Source organism: Sphaerodactylus townsendi, linkage group LG03 (assembly GCF_021028975.2).
Source record: "Sphaerodactylus townsendi isolate TG3544 linkage group LG03, MPM_Stown_v2.3, whole genome shotgun sequence".
Classification (NCBI taxonomy): Eukaryota; Metazoa; Chordata; class Lepidosauria; order Squamata; family Sphaerodactylidae; genus Sphaerodactylus; species Sphaerodactylus townsendi.
In genome coordinates, this window is record NC_059427.1 from 179,434,135 (window position 1) to 179,451,564 (window position 17,430).

At 47.4% G+C, this 17,430-nt stretch overlaps 1 protein-coding gene across 2 annotated transcripts in view; it reads right to left on the reverse strand.

Annotated features, from left to right (window-relative positions):
- The window catches only part of PIP4K2C (phosphatidylinositol-5-phosphate 4-kinase type 2 gamma), a 58,645-nt gene extending 47,508 nt beyond the window's left edge, over nucleotides 1-11,137 (reverse strand). Inside the window, exons 1-2 of one of the 2 annotated variants that reach the window (XM_048490936.1) lie at nucleotides 10,923-11,055; nucleotides 3,274-3,367 (exon numbers count right to left, since the gene is read on the reverse strand). In XM_048490936.1, coding sequence (XP_048346893.1) covers nucleotides 3,274-3,276 — 3 coding nt within the window. In that variant the 5' untranslated portion in view covers nucleotides 3,277-3,367; nucleotides 10,923-11,055. Of the gene's footprint in view, nucleotides 1-3,273; nucleotides 3,368-10,922 lie in introns of both variants that reach the window. The other variant, XM_048490935.1, reaches the window with a different exon arrangement.
- Between the last annotated feature and the right edge of the window lie 6,293 nt (nucleotides 11,138-17,430).

The following is a 17,430-nucleotide window of genomic DNA, read 5'->3' on the forward strand; positions in this document are numbered from 1 at the left end:
GCAAACAGCTTTGTCCGGGTGATTTTTCTCCACAAACCCCTGCACCTTATTGCAAATTGATGAAAACCAAGACTAATTTTTCACTGAAAAAAAACGATGAAAACCGAAACTGATGAAAACTGAAGGCAATGAAAACTGAGGTTCCACTGTACATATTTTCTATTTTGCATTATTTCCCCCCTTGCTTTGCTAATTGTGGGAAGGTGCAAGAGACTGAAGTCCCAAGGCAAAATATACGGGAAATCTGGTTGAGCTTCTTCTCTGGCTTCCAAGGCATCCAACAATAAATAGCCATGTGCTTTCAAGCACGCTTTTTGCAATCCTATGGACAGGAAAAGTGCTCTGTTAACAATGAAATCCCGGATTCTCAGGAAGCTGAATTCTGAACCCAATGCATGCTCTGCGGGTTCTCTTTGCTCCTGAAGAAATGCAGCATGTACACTGTAAGCAAAGCAGAGCTTGTAAATCCACAATTTTTACCAAAGTTAACAGAGTGCGATAGGCATTCCACATTCACTTCTTGAATATAAAAACGCCATCTTCCATAGATGGCATTTTTTAAAACCTATTGCTCTTCTACCACATTCTTTTGAAAGAGGTGTTAACAATTTCCAAAGTTCTCACACCCTTAGGGTGACCGTCTTCATTTCACCAGAGTCAGGCTATTCTCTCTCCAACAATACTCCAGTCCTTGTTGAGAACTGAAGAGTCCCTGCTGGGTTTAATAGCTTTTACAAATGTCTGCTTTCTTGGAAAGAAACCAGCTGGATCTAGAGATAGAGCCACCTGCAACAACTTTTCCATGGCAGTAACCTGCCAGGACCAGTGTATTGCAGAGAAAAGAGAATCAGCAGCAAAACCACCAGATACTGGGCCTTTCCCCACTCCCTTCCATCCCCCCTATGCCGCACGCTGCTCTCAGCGCGCGGCATCCCAGGCACGCTAATTCCAGGTATCCCCACGCACTCCGCCAGCTTCTGTGCGGGCTGGTCATCAATAATGTGGCACCGTTCGGAAGAGCGCTCTGGGATGCTGCTGCGCGCGCCATAGCGATGATGCAGCGTCGGGCGGGCTATAAGGCGCTGTGGGTCAGCCTCGCCGGGGAGGAGGGTGAACCCTGCTGCCACTTCTCCTGGCGCATATAGCTGGCTTACGGTAAGTGGGGAAAGGCCCACTGTTGAAAGGTGTATATGTGTTGTGTACTGAGCTATTGAGGTTTTCGTAGTTGTAGGGGTGACGTCAGCCGAGAGCGTGATATTTAAGTGAGCTTATGCGTAGTTTCGCCCTCTCTGCCTGATGTATTACTGGGGAAGCCGTCCGTGTAAAGAAACCTTGCTTTTTACCTTGCTGCTCACCTGATGATTAAGACATAACAGTATGTTCAACTAACACTTCAGAGAGTAGAAACTGGCTGAGCCTTCTGGCGAACGGATGGTCCGACCTACCAAGTCAAGTCCATAAACTGACGTAGCAGACACAGCCGCAAGCTAGAGTAAAACATCCCTCACTAGCATCCGGCAAGGTTGAAAGTTGAGTTTTTACGAGACCAAAAGTTGCATCTAAGCTTGCGTGTAAAGCATTGGTGCTAAGCATGGTGTTGGTATAATTTTATGGCATATTCCAGATGTTCATTGCGACTATCGATTCCCATGAAATCTGGTAGTCCATGAACATCTGGAGTGCCATAGGTTCGCCACCACTGGTGCAGTGGTTAAGAGCAGGGGGATTCTAATCTGGAGAACTGGGTTTGATTCCCCCCTCCTCCACCTGAGTGGCAGAGGCTTATCTGGTGAGCCAGATGTGTTTCCACACTCCTGCATTCCTGCTGGGTGACCTTGGGCTAGTCAAAGTTCTTCGGAACTCTCTCAGCCCCATCTATCTCACAAGGTGCCTGTTGTGGGGAGAGGAAGGGAAAGGAGCTTGTGGGCCACCTTGAGTCTCCTTACAGAAGAGAAAAGTAGGGTATAAATCCAAACTCTTCATCTTCATAATAGTCTTTTGACTAAAAAAAGATGAAGTACAAACATTCCATCAGGTTCCACAGAAGAGCCTCAAGCTCTTCAAATTCAGACCCCGTTCCCCACTTTCCAAGCTCCTGAACCCAATGGTGCTAGGCCACACACATTCACAGTTCAGTGCTGTAGCATAAGGATCTCTCCAATGGAGCATTAAGCCAACACAGGCGTTAGATGTGAGACAAGGTAAGACAGTCAGACAACCTCTCTTCCGTGAAGGGGTGGGAGTGGGGGAGAAGAGATGGTCTACAGCACAGGTGTCAAATTCACGGCCCTCCAGATGTTATGACTACAGTTCCCATCATCCCCTGCCAGCATGATGCTGGCAGGGGATGATGGGAACTGTAGTCCATAACGTCTGGAGGGGTGCAAGGTTGACACCTATGGTCTACAGGGCCAGAAGCTGCCAGACCAGATAGCTGCTGCCAGGGTGGTAGAGGTGATAAAAAGTATTTAATTCTGCTTGCTGCAAGATCTTTCCTGGGAGTTTACATTCCCTACAGGGTCATGCAATCCTCCAGATGGAGAATTGCTAAGCTTGTGAATGAAGGATAAAATGCCAACCAGCCCAGGGGACCCAAGGATAAGATCTGCCCCTTTTCTGATTTAAGAATAATCACCACCTGCTTTGAAGGGTGCTTCCAAGAAAGAGAAGGGAAAGCCTGAGTCTCCTTACTGGAGAGAAAGGTGGGAAATAAATCCAAACTATTCTTCTTCTTCTTCTTCTGTATGATACCATGTATATCAGAAGTGCTACAGCCACAATTATTCTGTTTCCTTGGTGCTACTCCCGGTGTACAGCAATGCTGATTTCAGAACAGTAAAATGATGCAGTGATGCTAGTGGTTTAACAAGCCAGTTCTAAATGGAAACCATCTAACCAAAAATAGTGATGACCAACAATTAGCAGACAGAGAACAGCCATGCATACATAGTGTTACGAGGGCAAAATCAGGCACTTTAAGAATCAGAGAAATCAATTCAATGCATGCTATGTTAGCATGCGTCCGTCCAGACCGGTGAAAGATGCCAAGGTGCCCAAGGCAATTTTAGCTTTGCCAGTTCTTTTTTTTTTCAGCACCCCCCCCCCCCCCCAAAGAAAACACATCACACGGCATATTATTTTTAGCAGCTGCGCATCGGAAGCACCGAAGGATAAAAAGGAAGGAAGCAACTGGCTTTTGTGCACCGAGCAACTCCGCCTGCAGCGACAACGACAGTTTGCGAGACAGAAGGGCATGCTACCAGGCCCACGTACCATCAGCCTCCTTCATTCCAGAATCCGAAATATTCTGGTGTTGAGTCACCGGAGCTCAAAAACTCCCCTCCCCACTCTCGGGGTCATAAAGCAGCTGGAATCAGAGGGAGAAAGGGTCAGTCGAAGTTGAAGGGCGAAGGCTGGAATGCAGACTGTCTAGTTAAGACCAAGACAAATCTCAGGCAAAGAGGCAATTACTGTCCACCACACACCAGTTAATTCTCTTTCCATCCAGGGCTCAGGGGGGTGACCTCCTTTCGCAGCTTAAATGAAACCTCGCTCACCACAAAATCGGTTATATTACGGGGATTGCGGCTTCGGCTCAGATGTTTTAATTCATTGTGCTATTAATACACCTGCAGCGTCCCAATTAAGCCACCCTTGCCCTTCTGACCAGCAGAAAGGAGCCTCTCAGCAAATCTAGGGCAGCAACCCAACACTAGGGCCCAACTTGATCAGTCTATCTATGGTTGCCAAACTCCAGGTAGCACCTGGAGGTTTCCCACTGTTACAATTCACCTCCCAACAACCAAATCATGATAGCCATATTTAGATATTTGAAGGGATGTCATGTTGGTGAGGGAGCAAGCTTGTTTTCTGCTGCTCCAGAGACTAGGACCAGGAGTAATGGGTTCCAGTTAAAGGAGAAGAGATTCCACCTAAACATCAGAAAAAACTTCCTGACAGTAACAGCTGTTCGACAGTGGAATACACTACCTCGGAGCATGGTAGAGTCTCCTTCTTTGGAGGTTTTTAAATAGAGGCTGGATGGCCATCTGTCAGGAGTGCTTTAATTATATCAGTGGTTCTCAACCTGGGGGTCGAACGACCCTTTCACAGGGGTCGCCTAAGACTCTCTGCATCAGTGTTCTCCATCTGTGAAATGGATCAATGTTAGGGTTGGGGGTCACCACAACATGAGGAACTGTATTAAAGGGTCGCGGCATTAGGAAGGTTGAGAACCACTGAATTATATGTTCCTATATTGCAGGGAGTTCGATTTGATGGCCCTTGGGTTGGGGTCTTCCAACTCTATGATTCTATGAAATCAGTTCCCATGGAGAAAACGGCTCCTTTGGAAGGTGGACTCCACCTACTGTACCTTTCTGAGGTTCCTCTCCTCCCCAGTTTCCCCTCCCAAATCTCCCACCCAGAACTGGCAACCCTCCCTGCCAAGAATTCACACTGGAAGCTCTCAACTCAAATCTGCGTTCTGCGCCCAAGGATAAATACCTTTCCCTCCCATTACAAAGGAAAATTATTTTTACTCTTAATTGCATAGTCAAAATTACTTTGAACTACCCGGCAGCATAAATATCTGAGAAACAAATACTGCAGGTTCACAGGACACTTCCGCATAGGATTTCAAGCCACAGAAAGCAAAGTACAGGGAAACGTGTTTCAAGGCACTAGTGAAAGGTTACGTCCCTTTCCTTAAGGAGCATGGAATAAAACTCCAGAGAAGAAATTACAGAACCACCAGTTGTTGCGGGTGGAAAAGGCCATCAAGTCACAGCTGACTCATGGTGACTCAAGGTTTCCAAGGCAAGAGACGTTCAGAGGTGGTTTGCCATTCCCAGCCTCTGAGTGGGCTGAGAGAGTTCTGAGAGAACTGTGCCTGGCCACCCAGGAGGCTTAATTTGAATGAGTGAGGAATTGAGCCCAGTTCTCCAGATTACAGGGCACCGCTCTTAACTGCTGCACTACACTGGCTCTTTACTCTGTTTAATCAGTACAGGCTTTTTCCAGGTGAGCTTGCATAGTCTAAAACAGTTTCCATCTCTTTGAGTTCCCTGGGAAACATACTGTCAAAACATTTTCAAACTCAAAGAGTCAATGAAGCACAACTGATGGGAAAACCACGGAGGCATCTTTACACATGTTATGCGCCATCGCGTCACTTCTGACTCACGGCAAACCCTAAATTAATGACCTCCAAAACATCCTATCATTAACAGCCTTGATCACTGAACGCCGCCACGGCTTCCTTTATTGAGTCAATCCATCTCTTGTTGAGTCTTGCTCTTTTCCTACTGCCTTCAGTTCTTCTTGGTATTACTGTCTTTCCCACTAAGTCTCATCTTCTCATCATTACGACATCTTTGAAGACACCCAAATAAGAACCCAGTTGGCCAATGCCCATTGCCAGAGGACAATCAAAGCCCTTTTCCCAATAGGATGGATTGTTATATAATCACTAGTGGCTGATCAGGATAGTAGTGATGCTTAATGAATGAGGGTATAAGAAACATATGGGTCCCCCATAGAGAGCAGCAGTGGTGTAGTGGTTAAGAGCAGGTGCACTCTAATCTGAAGAACCGGGTTTGATTCCCTGCTCTGCAACTTGAGCTGTGGAGGCTTACCTTGGGAACTAGGTTAGCCTGTGCGCTCCAACACATGCCAGCCTGGGTGACCTTGGGCTAGTCCAGGGGTCGGCAACCTTTAACACCCAAAGAGCCATTTGGACCCATTTTCCACGGAAAAGAAAACACTTGGAGCTGCAAATACTTTTTGACATCTAAAATGAAGATAACACTGTATATATTCTCATGCAGGGAGACGTTCCCTTCTTTGGGGCCCATTTTTACCCATCAAAGAAAAAAAGGGGGTTGGGGTAAAAAGCCTGTTGTTTTGTACATGATTCAAATGACCAGCAATAGAACCCCCGTTTCACACATTTCTCTTTTCTTGTGTTGAAAGACACTGATTATGCCCCCCCCCCAAAAAGAACCCCCTCAAATTCCACTTGGATGGTGGATCAAAATTGATGCCTTTAATGGGGTTGTCAACTTCCAGGGGTGGGGGGGCTGAACTCCCCCCCCCCCCGAGAAAATGTCTGCCATGGAGGGTGGACTCGACAGCCATACTCCTCACTGAGCATGGCCCCTGCCCTGGTCCCAAAAGCCACAGCTTCTGAGAATCTACCCCCAAATGTCCTGGGCTTTGCCCGCCGGGAGTTGGCAACCCGCGACAACCATGGCTGAGGATGATCCTGGCCTTCCTCCCTTCCATGATTTACAAGCTTACCCTCCACTGCACTCTGAAGTAAACCTGCCAAGATCCACGTGCAAGGCTTTCCCCATGCGCTTCTGCCGTCCTCGGCAATGCAGAAGCAAACAATTCCCACCCACTCCCGCTTCCCCATCAAATAGCCCCAATGAGTGCAACCTTGCAGGGCTGCAGGTAATAACTCCTTTAAAACCTGACATCGTATTTCTCACCTGGACTCAGCCAGACTGCCATCAGCCAGGAAAGCCCCTGGAGCTCAGTGGGGCTGCTGGGGGGTCTGCAACCCAAGGTTGGCACTGCTGCGGTCCTCCCTGTGGTCCTATCCCCCAAGAAGGACCCGGGGAGGGGGAAATAAGGCCACCCAAAGCAGGGTCGACCCCTGACCCCCCATTCAAGGGGGACGGACTGAGGTTAGGATTGCGGTGAAAATCTGCGCTCCTGCAACTCCCTCCCATTTCCCACCCTTCGCCGCTCACCTGTTCAAGAGGATACGCTAGCAGTGCTCCGCCCCCGCCCCGCACCATCATCACCGGCATCAGCCAACCAGGCAGCTGGGACAGGGAAGCTGGAAGTGGCTTGGGATAGCAGTCTCGGGCTGTGCCTTTCTAGGAACGGGGACTCTTTCCCATTAAACCTTAGGGCGACTCTCCGAAGGAGGCTGAGAGGACCCAAGCCACGCAGAGCCGCAGTGCAAGGACGACAGAGCCGCATGTGGCTCCGGAGCCGCAGGTTGCAGACCCCTGGGCTAGTCACAGCTCTTCGGAGCTCTCTCAGCCCCATCCACCACACAGGGTGTTTGTTGGCGGGCGGGGAAGGGAAAGGAGACTGTAAGCCCCTTCGAGTCTCCTTACAGGAGAGAAAGGGGGTATAAATCCAAACTCTTCTTCTTCTCCTCTTCTTCCCCGGAGAGAGTCAGGCAGCTTAAAAAAATTTCTGTTACTTATAGGGTGAGGTGGCTGCCAAAGTATGGCTTGCTCTTACTACAGTGAACCCCTGAAAATGGGCTGTAGAGGAAACCAGGAAATAAATAAATATAACAACTGGCAGTCGACCTCAACCAACTATAAATTCCTAAGAAAAGCCAAAGTATTTCTATGGTAAGTATTGCAAAATGAAACCTGGCAAGTAACACCCAGCTCAAAATCCCTTGAGGGGTAAGAAACCTGGATATTAATAACAGAAAGATGACATTTCAACAGGAGATCCTCAAAGAGGTCAGTTTCTAGTCAACAGCAAAACATTTTTTTAGAAATGCTAGGCAAGATTATGGGTTGGAAAGAGGATATTCAAAGACAGTGATTACTGTTTATTATGCGTACCCAACAAGGGTCCTGATCCAGAAGGCTAGCCCGATCTCAAAAGGTAAACATGGGAGGAGGAGGAGGAGGAGGAGGAGGAGGAGGAGGAGGAAGAAGAAGAAGAGGAGGAGGAGGAGGAGGAGATTGGAGGAGGAGGAGGAGATTGGATTTATATCCCCCCTTTCTCTCCTGTAGGAGACTCAAAGGGGCTGACAATCTCCTTTCCCTGCCGCCTCACAACAAACACCCTGTGAGGTAGGTGGGGCTGAGAGAGCTCAGAAGAACTATGACTAGCCCAAGGTCACCCAGCTGGCGAGTATTGGAGTGCTCTGAATTCCCCAGAGAAGCCTCCACAGCTCAAGTGGCAGAGCAGGGAATCAAACCCGGTTCCTCCAGATTAGGCTTTGGCTAGTGTTTGGATGGGAGCCCGCCAAGGAGGTCCAGGGGTGCTACACAAAACCAGGCAATGGCAGACCACCTCAGTTAGGCTTTTGTCTTGAAACTTCACGAGGGATAGCTTAAGGTAGCTGTGACTAGACAGCACCCTCCACTACCACATCCAGTGAGGACTCTCTTGCTTTTCAGTCCTGTCAAGAATGTGTTAGGAAACTGGGTGAGCAATGCTCAGTACAGTACACTGGTGGGAAGGGGGAAAACAGCAAACGAAATTTGACGTGAGTTCAGTGCAAACATTCTGGGAAGGAAACAACTTGAGATTCATTAGCTCTATGTGCCAGCAAAGGTCTTTCAACTAAAAATTAGGGTCCCGCACAGAAGAGACCATAGGTGCTTTCACACATGCTGAATAATGCACTTTCAATTCGCTTTCAATGTATTTCAGTGATCATCTGCAAGCAGATTTTGCCATTTCATGCAGTTAATATCCAATCACAAAGTGCACTAGAAGTGCATTATTCAACGTGTGTGAAAGCGTTCCTTGCATGACTCTGCAATCACAGACAAAATTTCCAGGCAGTTTAAACGAAAGGTTAAGGGCAATATTTCAATATTTCACCTTTATCCTGTGACTTCTGAGTACTGCTGGGGGATGACCCTCCCAAAACAGAAATCTGACACACTATTTTTTTTAAAAGGCAGATAACATCAAGTATTAAATTGATGCAAGCAGAAGATACAATTTAAAAATCACAGGAGGGGAGAAACGAGTTGGAAACATCCCCACTCAAGGCCTTCACAATCTCAGCCACCAAAATTTCCCAAGTTATCAGCCCCCATTTCCCTTGAACTGACACTCCTCTGCTCTCATCCTCTCTCCTGGAGCATGCACAACCCTCATCAAGTCTCTTCATTGAGGATTTTCTTCAGGTTAATTTATAAAGACTTTTTGAAAACCCAGAGTCCTTCAAGTATGTAAAGACCTCCACTTTTTGGGTGAGTGGCCTGGTTTTGCCACTTTTGTGCCCCACACAGGGCTGGCACGAGATGTTGTTTTATTATTATCAGCTATAGCGACCGAGAAGTATCAGGAGGAGTTGATCCCTCTAAGTCAGGGGTAGGGAACCTGCGGCTCTCCAGATGTTCAGGAACTACAATTCCCATCAGCCTCTGTCAGCATGGCCAATTGGCCATGCTGGTAGGGGCTGATGGGAATTGTAGAACCTGCGGCTCTCCAGAACATCTGGAGAACCGCAATTACCCATCCCGGCCTGCTCTGTCAGCATGGCCAATTGGCCATGCTGGTAGAGCTGATGAGGTATTCCTGAGCATCTGAAGAAACGAGTTCTCTAAGTGTATCTGACCCATTCTGCCAATGGCTCTCCAATAAATAATATTATTTTTCCTCTTCTAAAAAATGAGAAAAGCAAGGTACAACGGTTGGAGTCCTTTTCTCCTCCCTTCTCTGGTCCTATATGGGGCTAATTATGGACACTGCATAGGAAAGCTCTAGGACAGGAAAGATACATGTAGCTTAAGCCTTACAATCAGTAATGCCTCATTCCAACCTTGAGAAACTTCTGCGTATTTATATGTAAACTGCCGCCAAGTCACAGTCATTTATGGCAACCCAGTAAGGTTTTCAAGGCAAGAGGAATTCACAGAGCCCTTCAGGGGTGGGCGGTATAAAAAGTCAGATAGATTAGATTGATGATAGATAGATTGATAGATGATAGATGGATAGTTTGCCATTGCCTTCCTCTGCATAGCAACCCTAGTAGTGGTCTCCCATCCAAGTACTAACCAGGGTTGATTCCATTATTAGCCTCAGGGGAAAGAAAGTGGTTACAAGAAAAGATGAGAAGTGTGAGACTACACAGTCACATACTGACCTCTCTGTACGGACACCTGTCAAAGATTCCTTCTGCCAGATCCCAATATTAATCTCTACAAAGAAGGAGGTAGAATTTGGTATCAGGCTGGAGGTGATCGATTTAGCAGGTGAACAATGCTTAAGAGCAGTTCAAGTCTGAGGGGAGAGAAGAGGACCTATGCCACCTGCATCAGTTGTCAGAGCATTAGGAAGGGGAAGAGGAGAACAGGGACAAAGAAAAGAGATAGTGTCAAACAGAACTGGCTCGGTGTCTAATAATTGCAGACTCGAAGTGTTTTTTTATCCCACTGCATTTGTCAAAGACTCCAGAAGCAGTTTATGACAGAACCAACCACACAATATATCCAATGCAATCCCTGAAACTCTTGCTGTCTCTAAGATGCGAGAGGACTTGAGTCAAACAGCAATATAAACAAAGGACTTGATGATCACAAACACTCCAAAAAATCTAGGGAACAATTATTCACCATATGAATTGTAAACTGACTAAAGTGCTTTGACTGACAGCTAGTGCCATGCAAGTGTTATGATGCTGTACCAGGATGCAGGAGACTCAGGTTCAAACCCCCACACCTCAAAATTCACTGGGTGGCCTTAGGTGAGCTTCTCTCTCTCAAACTTATCTCACAAGGTTGTTGTTGTAAGAATGAATGGAAGATCGGCATCTGCCACTCTTAACTGCATGAAGGAAAAGAACACGATAACAGAAATCCAGGCAGATAGGCAGGATATAAGCACATCTCATTTGTTCTTAGACTTCACTCTACAGCATCTCCAGCCTGAACCAGGAAGGGCAGCAAAACGGTCTTACATATAACTTACTTCATCATGCCCCCATATACTCCTCACCACAACCCTTTGAGGTAGATTCGGCTGGCGGGGGTGTGAATGAATAAGTTTGGAACAAGGAAAGGCAGGCAAAACTCCTTCCCAGTGAGCTCGATCCAGACGATGAGCCGCCACGAGATGACGCGCCGACCATTTCCTGCAGAAGGCAGACCCGCGTAGAGGTCTGACACGCACGTGAGCACGCGAGGATGGGTGTAGCTCACCTGATGGTTGATGCCCCAGGCCAGCACGCCCAGCAGCGGGTCCGCCGACCTCAGCACTTTCACCCTCTGCGGCACGAAGTGCTTCTTCTTGGTCTTGGTGCGCGTCCCCGGCCCCGCCGAGGCTGCCATGGCGGCCGCCGCAGAAAGCCCCGCTCCGCCGTTCAGCCTGGCCGCCGGCAACGGAAGCGACGATCAGCTGATGCCGCTGCCGCCGCCACCACGTGACGCCAAAGTGAGCCACAACAGGAGAGACGCGCCGCTTGATATTCCGACCCCGCCCTCGAGCCCGAAGGAATGTTGCTATTGGTCTACAGGCGCAGAGGGCCGTCCCTTCCTTAGTCCCCATTGGTGGACAGGAGCAGAGTGGCACCACTGTGCGCCTGAAAGGAAACGTTGTACTTTACATTGGAAGCTTTACATTGGACAGAGTTATGTCGGAAATGACAGCGTGATGTGTAATTGGGACTATCTTCTGGGAGGATGATGTAATTTATTCCCCGCTTTGCTATAAGGAAGGTCTTTTTTTTTCCTGCCTTGGTTGAAGGAAAGGAGCTGCCTCATAATGAGTCAGAACATTGCAGGGTGTTTGCTCAGATTCGATGCATGTTTGCTCAGATTCAAGTCCTACTTTGTTCTGTAGGACTTATTCCCAGGTGGGTGTGGATGGGATTGTAACTTTGGTCTGTCCAGGTCAGTACTGACTCTGGTTGGCATGGCTCTCTCGTGCTTCAGGGTAGGGTTGCCAAACCACCAGGTGGTGGTGATCTATATGTCATTATCTCAGCCACCAAACCGCTCGGGATGATGCGAGCCCTTCGGGGGGTGAGGCGGCTTATAAATCTCATAATAAATAAATAAATTATAAATTATTTCACACTGAAGTTCCTCCCCCAATTCCATGCTGCCAAGTCTCCCAGAATTTCCCAACCTGGAGCTGGCAACCCTATGTCAGGGAAAGACCTTTCATATTCTTTATAACATTATCGTTTTAATTTTAAGTGTTTTAGATTGGGACTTTCTGCCAATAAAGAAAATTCTGATCTTTGTTGAGCACAAAAAACTGCCCATTAATCAGAAGTAAGTCTCACTATTTTCCGCAGGATATATGCCCAGGTAAGTGTGCATGGGGCTTTGACCTTGGTCTACAAAGGTCAATCTTGCCTATTTTGACTGGCAGTTGCTGTGCAGGGTGTCAGGTGGAGGCCTTTCACAACACCTGCTCCCTGATCATTTTTACCTGGAGATGCCAGGGCTTGAACCTGGGACCTGGTGGTCTAAGCCATGGTTTTTCCTCTGGAAAGTATTGTAGGGATGGTGATGGGAAGTGCCACTGAGTTGCACTGATTTATGGCAGCCCTGTAGGGTTTTTCAGAGTAAGAGACAAACAGATGGTTTGCCATTGCCTCCCTCTGGGTTTCCATGGTAATCTCTGATCCAACCAGTTTAGCCGACAGAATCAGCTAACCTGGGCCATCCAGGTTAGGGCAAAAGATTGCAGGTGGGTGCCTTAAAAAAAAACCCATGATAGACTTTTAACTTAAGTATGTGGTAATGGGGGAGGGGTTGCACTGTGTTGCTCAGCCTTCCATAAATAATAAATAGCATTCACTGAAAAACAATTCCACCAGTGGCAGCACAATGCATATATTTTTTTTTGGGGTGGAATTAGGTCCTGTTGAGCTTCATAAGTAAGCATGCGTAGGGAACACAGTCTTAATTTAGCTGCAGTTGAGTTTGCTGGGTGATGACGCATGGGTATTGAGCAGATGTGTGTCCTTATGTGCCCTGTGTATGCATTTTATTTATTTATTTAGGAAATGGATATACTGCCTCTCCAGAGCAGAAGAATTTCACCTTACTCTTTCAGTTGGAAACTTAGATTGATGACCAAACATGGCACAAACAGTATGGACCGATTACTGCCTTTATTATGAGGTGCTAACTTCCTTGTAACGAACTTTAGAAATGGATCCTTTATCGTCAAGTGTCAGATGATTAGGTGCAGTCCAGGAAATAAATGGTGCAGGTTCTTGATGCCGGTGTGGTGTAGTGGTCCAATGACAGGACTAAGACTGGGGAGAGTAATTTCAAATCCCCACTCTACCATGAAGGTCACCTCGGGATGTTATGAGAATAGAAACGGAGGGAAGGGCACCACGTACACAGTCCTGAGTGTCTCAGAGGATGGATGGAATAAAAGTCTAATAACAATTATCTTTGATTTGTCATCAAGTGAAGTCGTGCCCGCGAAGTCGCAAGGAAGAGACGAGACACGGAGATATCATCTGGTGGAGAGAGCCAGCAACAGGAAGCGCGGGATCCCGTGATCCTGGCAACTCTGCCGTGCGCTAGCCCCTGGCACCTTTTATTAGGGTTTCTCTGGGGGCGTGTAAAGGGGTCGGATAGGTGGGAGAGCGGGAGATCATCATGTGATGCATGATCTCATCGGGCTGCTACGTGCAGGAGGAAGCGTCCGCGTCTGGGTCTAATCCATACCTGGGGGCAAGAGCCCTTTTGTCCCTTTGTCTGGGACACCTGGTGACCGTGAGTCAGGTAGTTCATGACCTGTGACTCACGGGGGAACGGGGGGTGGGGGAGTGTGTGCGCCCAGAAGGCCGTAGCTGGCACCGGCATTCCAGGCGCTCTGTCTACGGTTCTGCTGGGTTCACGGGCTCACCCCTACAATCAAGGACTTCCACAATTTTGAAAGGTGAGACTCTCCTGAAAAGGCACATCAGCAGACACTGTGACCACAAGGTTATAGGTATAGAGCCAGTGTGGTGATTAAGAGCAGGCGAATTCTAATCTGAAGAACCAGGCTTGATTCCCCACTCATCCACATGAGTGACAGAGGCTTATCTGGTGAACCAGATGTGTTTCCCCACTCCTACATTCCTGCTGGATGACTTTGGGCTAGTCACAGTTCTCTCAGAAATTTCTCAGCCCCACCTACCTCACAAGGTGTCTGTTGTGGGGAGAGGAAGGGAAAGGGGCTTGTAAGTCACCTTGACTTTCCTTACAAGAGAGAAAGGTAAATCCAAACTCCTCCTCCTTCAAATAGTGCCCTATGAGAGCATTGCCACTCAATCTGTTAAATAATAATATTATTATTATTATTATTATTATTATTATTATTATTATTATTATTATTATTATTATTATTATTATTATTATTAATTAGATTTAATATACCGCCCTATCCCAACAGGGCTCAGTAGGCATTGGGCATTGGTAAGCATTTGTGGAGCATATGAAGATACTGATGGATGAGGCTTTGTGTACAAAGTCTAGAGATGAAATATTGCACAATTTCCTTTTCATTATGAATGACAGCTTTGGACAAAATTTTCATTTAACTTGACAGGCCTGCCTAGAGCCAGATAAAATCATTGCACAGGCCATATCCAATCCACCAGTTGACCCCTGCTTTAAATCCAGGAGCAGAGTACAGATCTTCAGCAATTGATTTACTTCATGTATACCCTGCTTTTCTCCCCAATCGGATCTTCAAATTGCTTACAACATTCCCCTTTTCCAGTTTATCCTCACAACAACCTTGTGAGGTAGGTTAGGCTAAATTTGTATGACTGGCCCAAGGTCACCTAGCAAGCTTCCATGGCTAAGTGGGGATTTGAACAGGGGTCTTCCAGATCCTAGTGCCATGGTGGCGAACCTTTGGCACTCCAGATGTTATGGACTACAATTCCCATCACCCCTTCCAGCATGGCCAATTGGCCATGATGGAAGGGGCTGATGGGAATTGTAGTCCATAACAAACAAACAAACAAACAAAGAACCTTTAATGGCATTACAACATTATATACATAGATCCACTTAACCCAATAGAGGGAAGCTAAAATAAATGGACAGGTAGAGAGGGCTGATGTTCAGGATCTGCTCCTAAAGCGTTGTTTTATATACAGGTCCAAAAATTTGGTGACTGCATCGTTTACATCACTACTGGAGCTGTCCAACAGAAAGGTGATCTTTTGCAAGTCAGATGCATACTCTTTTTTGAGTAGCAGAGGTGACAGGTGTTTGACTCTAGGTCCTGTGTAAAGTGGACAATAAAGTAGAATATGATCTATAGAGTCTACACAGTTCCCATTGCATATGCATAGCCTTAGGTGGTAAGGGGTTTTAATGTATCTCCCTGTCGATACGGCTGATGGAAGGGCATTGCAACGGGCCAGCATCATTGCTCTACGGAGCCTGGGCACGGTTATCTGGTGCAGGTATTGAGCCCCCTTATTACCAGTGTAGGTGATGCCTAGAGCTAAAGGAGAGCAAGTCCTGGAAGCCTTTTCGAATGGGAATTGTAGTCCATAACATCTGGAGTGCCAAAGGTTCGCCACCACGGTCCTAGTTCAACACTGTAACCACGACCCCACACTGGTGACCTAGATGCGCCCACTATCAACAATGCAAATGTTTCAAATCTTTGTCAATAGCCCAGGGTTGTTAATGCAAATTATTTCCAGCTAGCTGTGTTCATCTGTTACAAGAAAAAGGAACAGGGATTTGGGGTCACTTGGAAGATTTATTGCTATCACAAGACTCCTTAAGGCAGAGGGGTTCCAAATACTTGCTGTTCTTCGATCTTTATGAGTACCGGAAGTCTTGTTCTTTTTCCACCGTGCATGATAAAAGTGTTTAATGAAACTCCAGATTTCCATCAGCTTGATAAAAAAATGCTGTTTTACCTACCATGCACTTTTCTATCGATTCAGGCAAATTATTATCTCATGAAGAGTTTCAGTCTCTTAAGGATATACCTCAGATCATTTTTTCCTGTTCCTCTTGCACTTCTTCAAGTTATACTATACTATACTATAATCGTTTGTAGGAAATTATAAATCAGTGGTTCTCAACCTGTGGGTTGTGATCTCTTTGGGGGTCGAATGACCCTTTCACAGGGGTCGCCTAAGACTCTGCATCAGTGTTCTCCATTTGTAAAATGGATAAATGTTAGGGTTGGGGGTCACCACAACATGAGGAACTGTATTAAAGGGTCGCGGCATTAGGAAGGTTGAGAACCGCTGTTATAAATAGATAGGAAAGAAAATTATACCCTTTTATTTGTTGTATAAAATAATGGTACTCAAAGCGAGATGCTGTTTTTTGACACATTTGTTCATTTATTTTTTTTTAAATAAACTTTTAAATATTCTGACATGCAACATTTGGTGTGATCTGAGCAGACAGGGAGAAAGTGGAAAGGTGTCAGTAGCCTCCTCAAGAAGGCCAAGCGGGGAATGCTGCCATGAAGGAGTTGGATGGCAGAGAGGCCGGCGGTCCCTCCAAAGATTGCCATTTCCCCTTCCCCCTTCTCTTCCTCCTCCTCCTACAATCCTGTCTGCTCTGCGTGACTCAGAAGTGGCAATGTTAACTGAAGATGTGCAGTGGACTCACTGTTCCGCTTAGCGATATATGTGAAAAACACAAACTAAAGGCCACTTACCCCAGCTAATCAAGAGATGCGATAAAAAGAAACGACCTCACCCCCCCCACCCCAGAAATGTGCAGATAGCAGCCTGGTTCTGACCCACTTGGCAGAACCCTTAGACCAGGGGTGTCCAACTCTGGTGGCCCAGATGTTCATGGACTAAAATTCCCATCAGTCCCTGCCACCATGGTGGCAGGGACTGATGGGAATTGTAGTCCATGAACACTTGGGACACCAGAATTGGACACCCCTGCCTCAGACCCTTGCCCGCCCTTCTGGATAGGCAGGGGATCTGGTTGGTCAGGATATGTGAGAGATCTGAGAGCCAAACCGCTCGGGATGATGCGAGCATCTATTCCCCCACAATACATACCCTGAACACCTCTGTCTTCCCCCTTCCAGAACGAAATGGAGTCCCTGTGCTCTCCACACTCAGTTGCAAGGTCACAGGGGAGTTGACATTCTCCTCTACCCCTTGTGGTTCGTGGTCTTCTCACGCTCCCCTCTTTAGACTGGTCAATGAAACCTCCCTTGAGCAAAACAACTCGACAGGTTTTTATACTGACCAAAGCGGAGCTTGGACCCAAGGGAATTCCCTTTGGCAGAACACCGAATATCTAGCCACCCCTTAAAATGCTGCAGTGACCCTAGCCTGAAGGTAGGGGGCGTGGTTTAAACCTAATGAGGCCTGAGACTTGAGCCCCATGGTGGGTTCCGTGAGGGGAACCTGGTTGTGAGAACCTCTACCCACATGCATGCTCTTGGGAGGGATATGAACTAGTTTTGGAACTCTTTTAAGGGGGCATAGGGCCTTTCCCCACTTACAGTAAGCCCCGCGCTACTTGAGGAGAGTAGCGCGGGGTTCCTCCTCCCTCCCCACGGCAGGGGCGGCCACAGCGCAGCCGCCCCGACGCTGCCGCTGTTGCGCCCCCTTAGCGCGCGGCATCCCAGGCGCTCTTCCGAACGGCGCCTTTTGACGACCCCGCACAGAGCGCGGGGTCGTGGGGACGCCTGGGCGCGCGGCATAGGGGGGATGGAAGGGAGTGGGGAAAGGCCCACTGT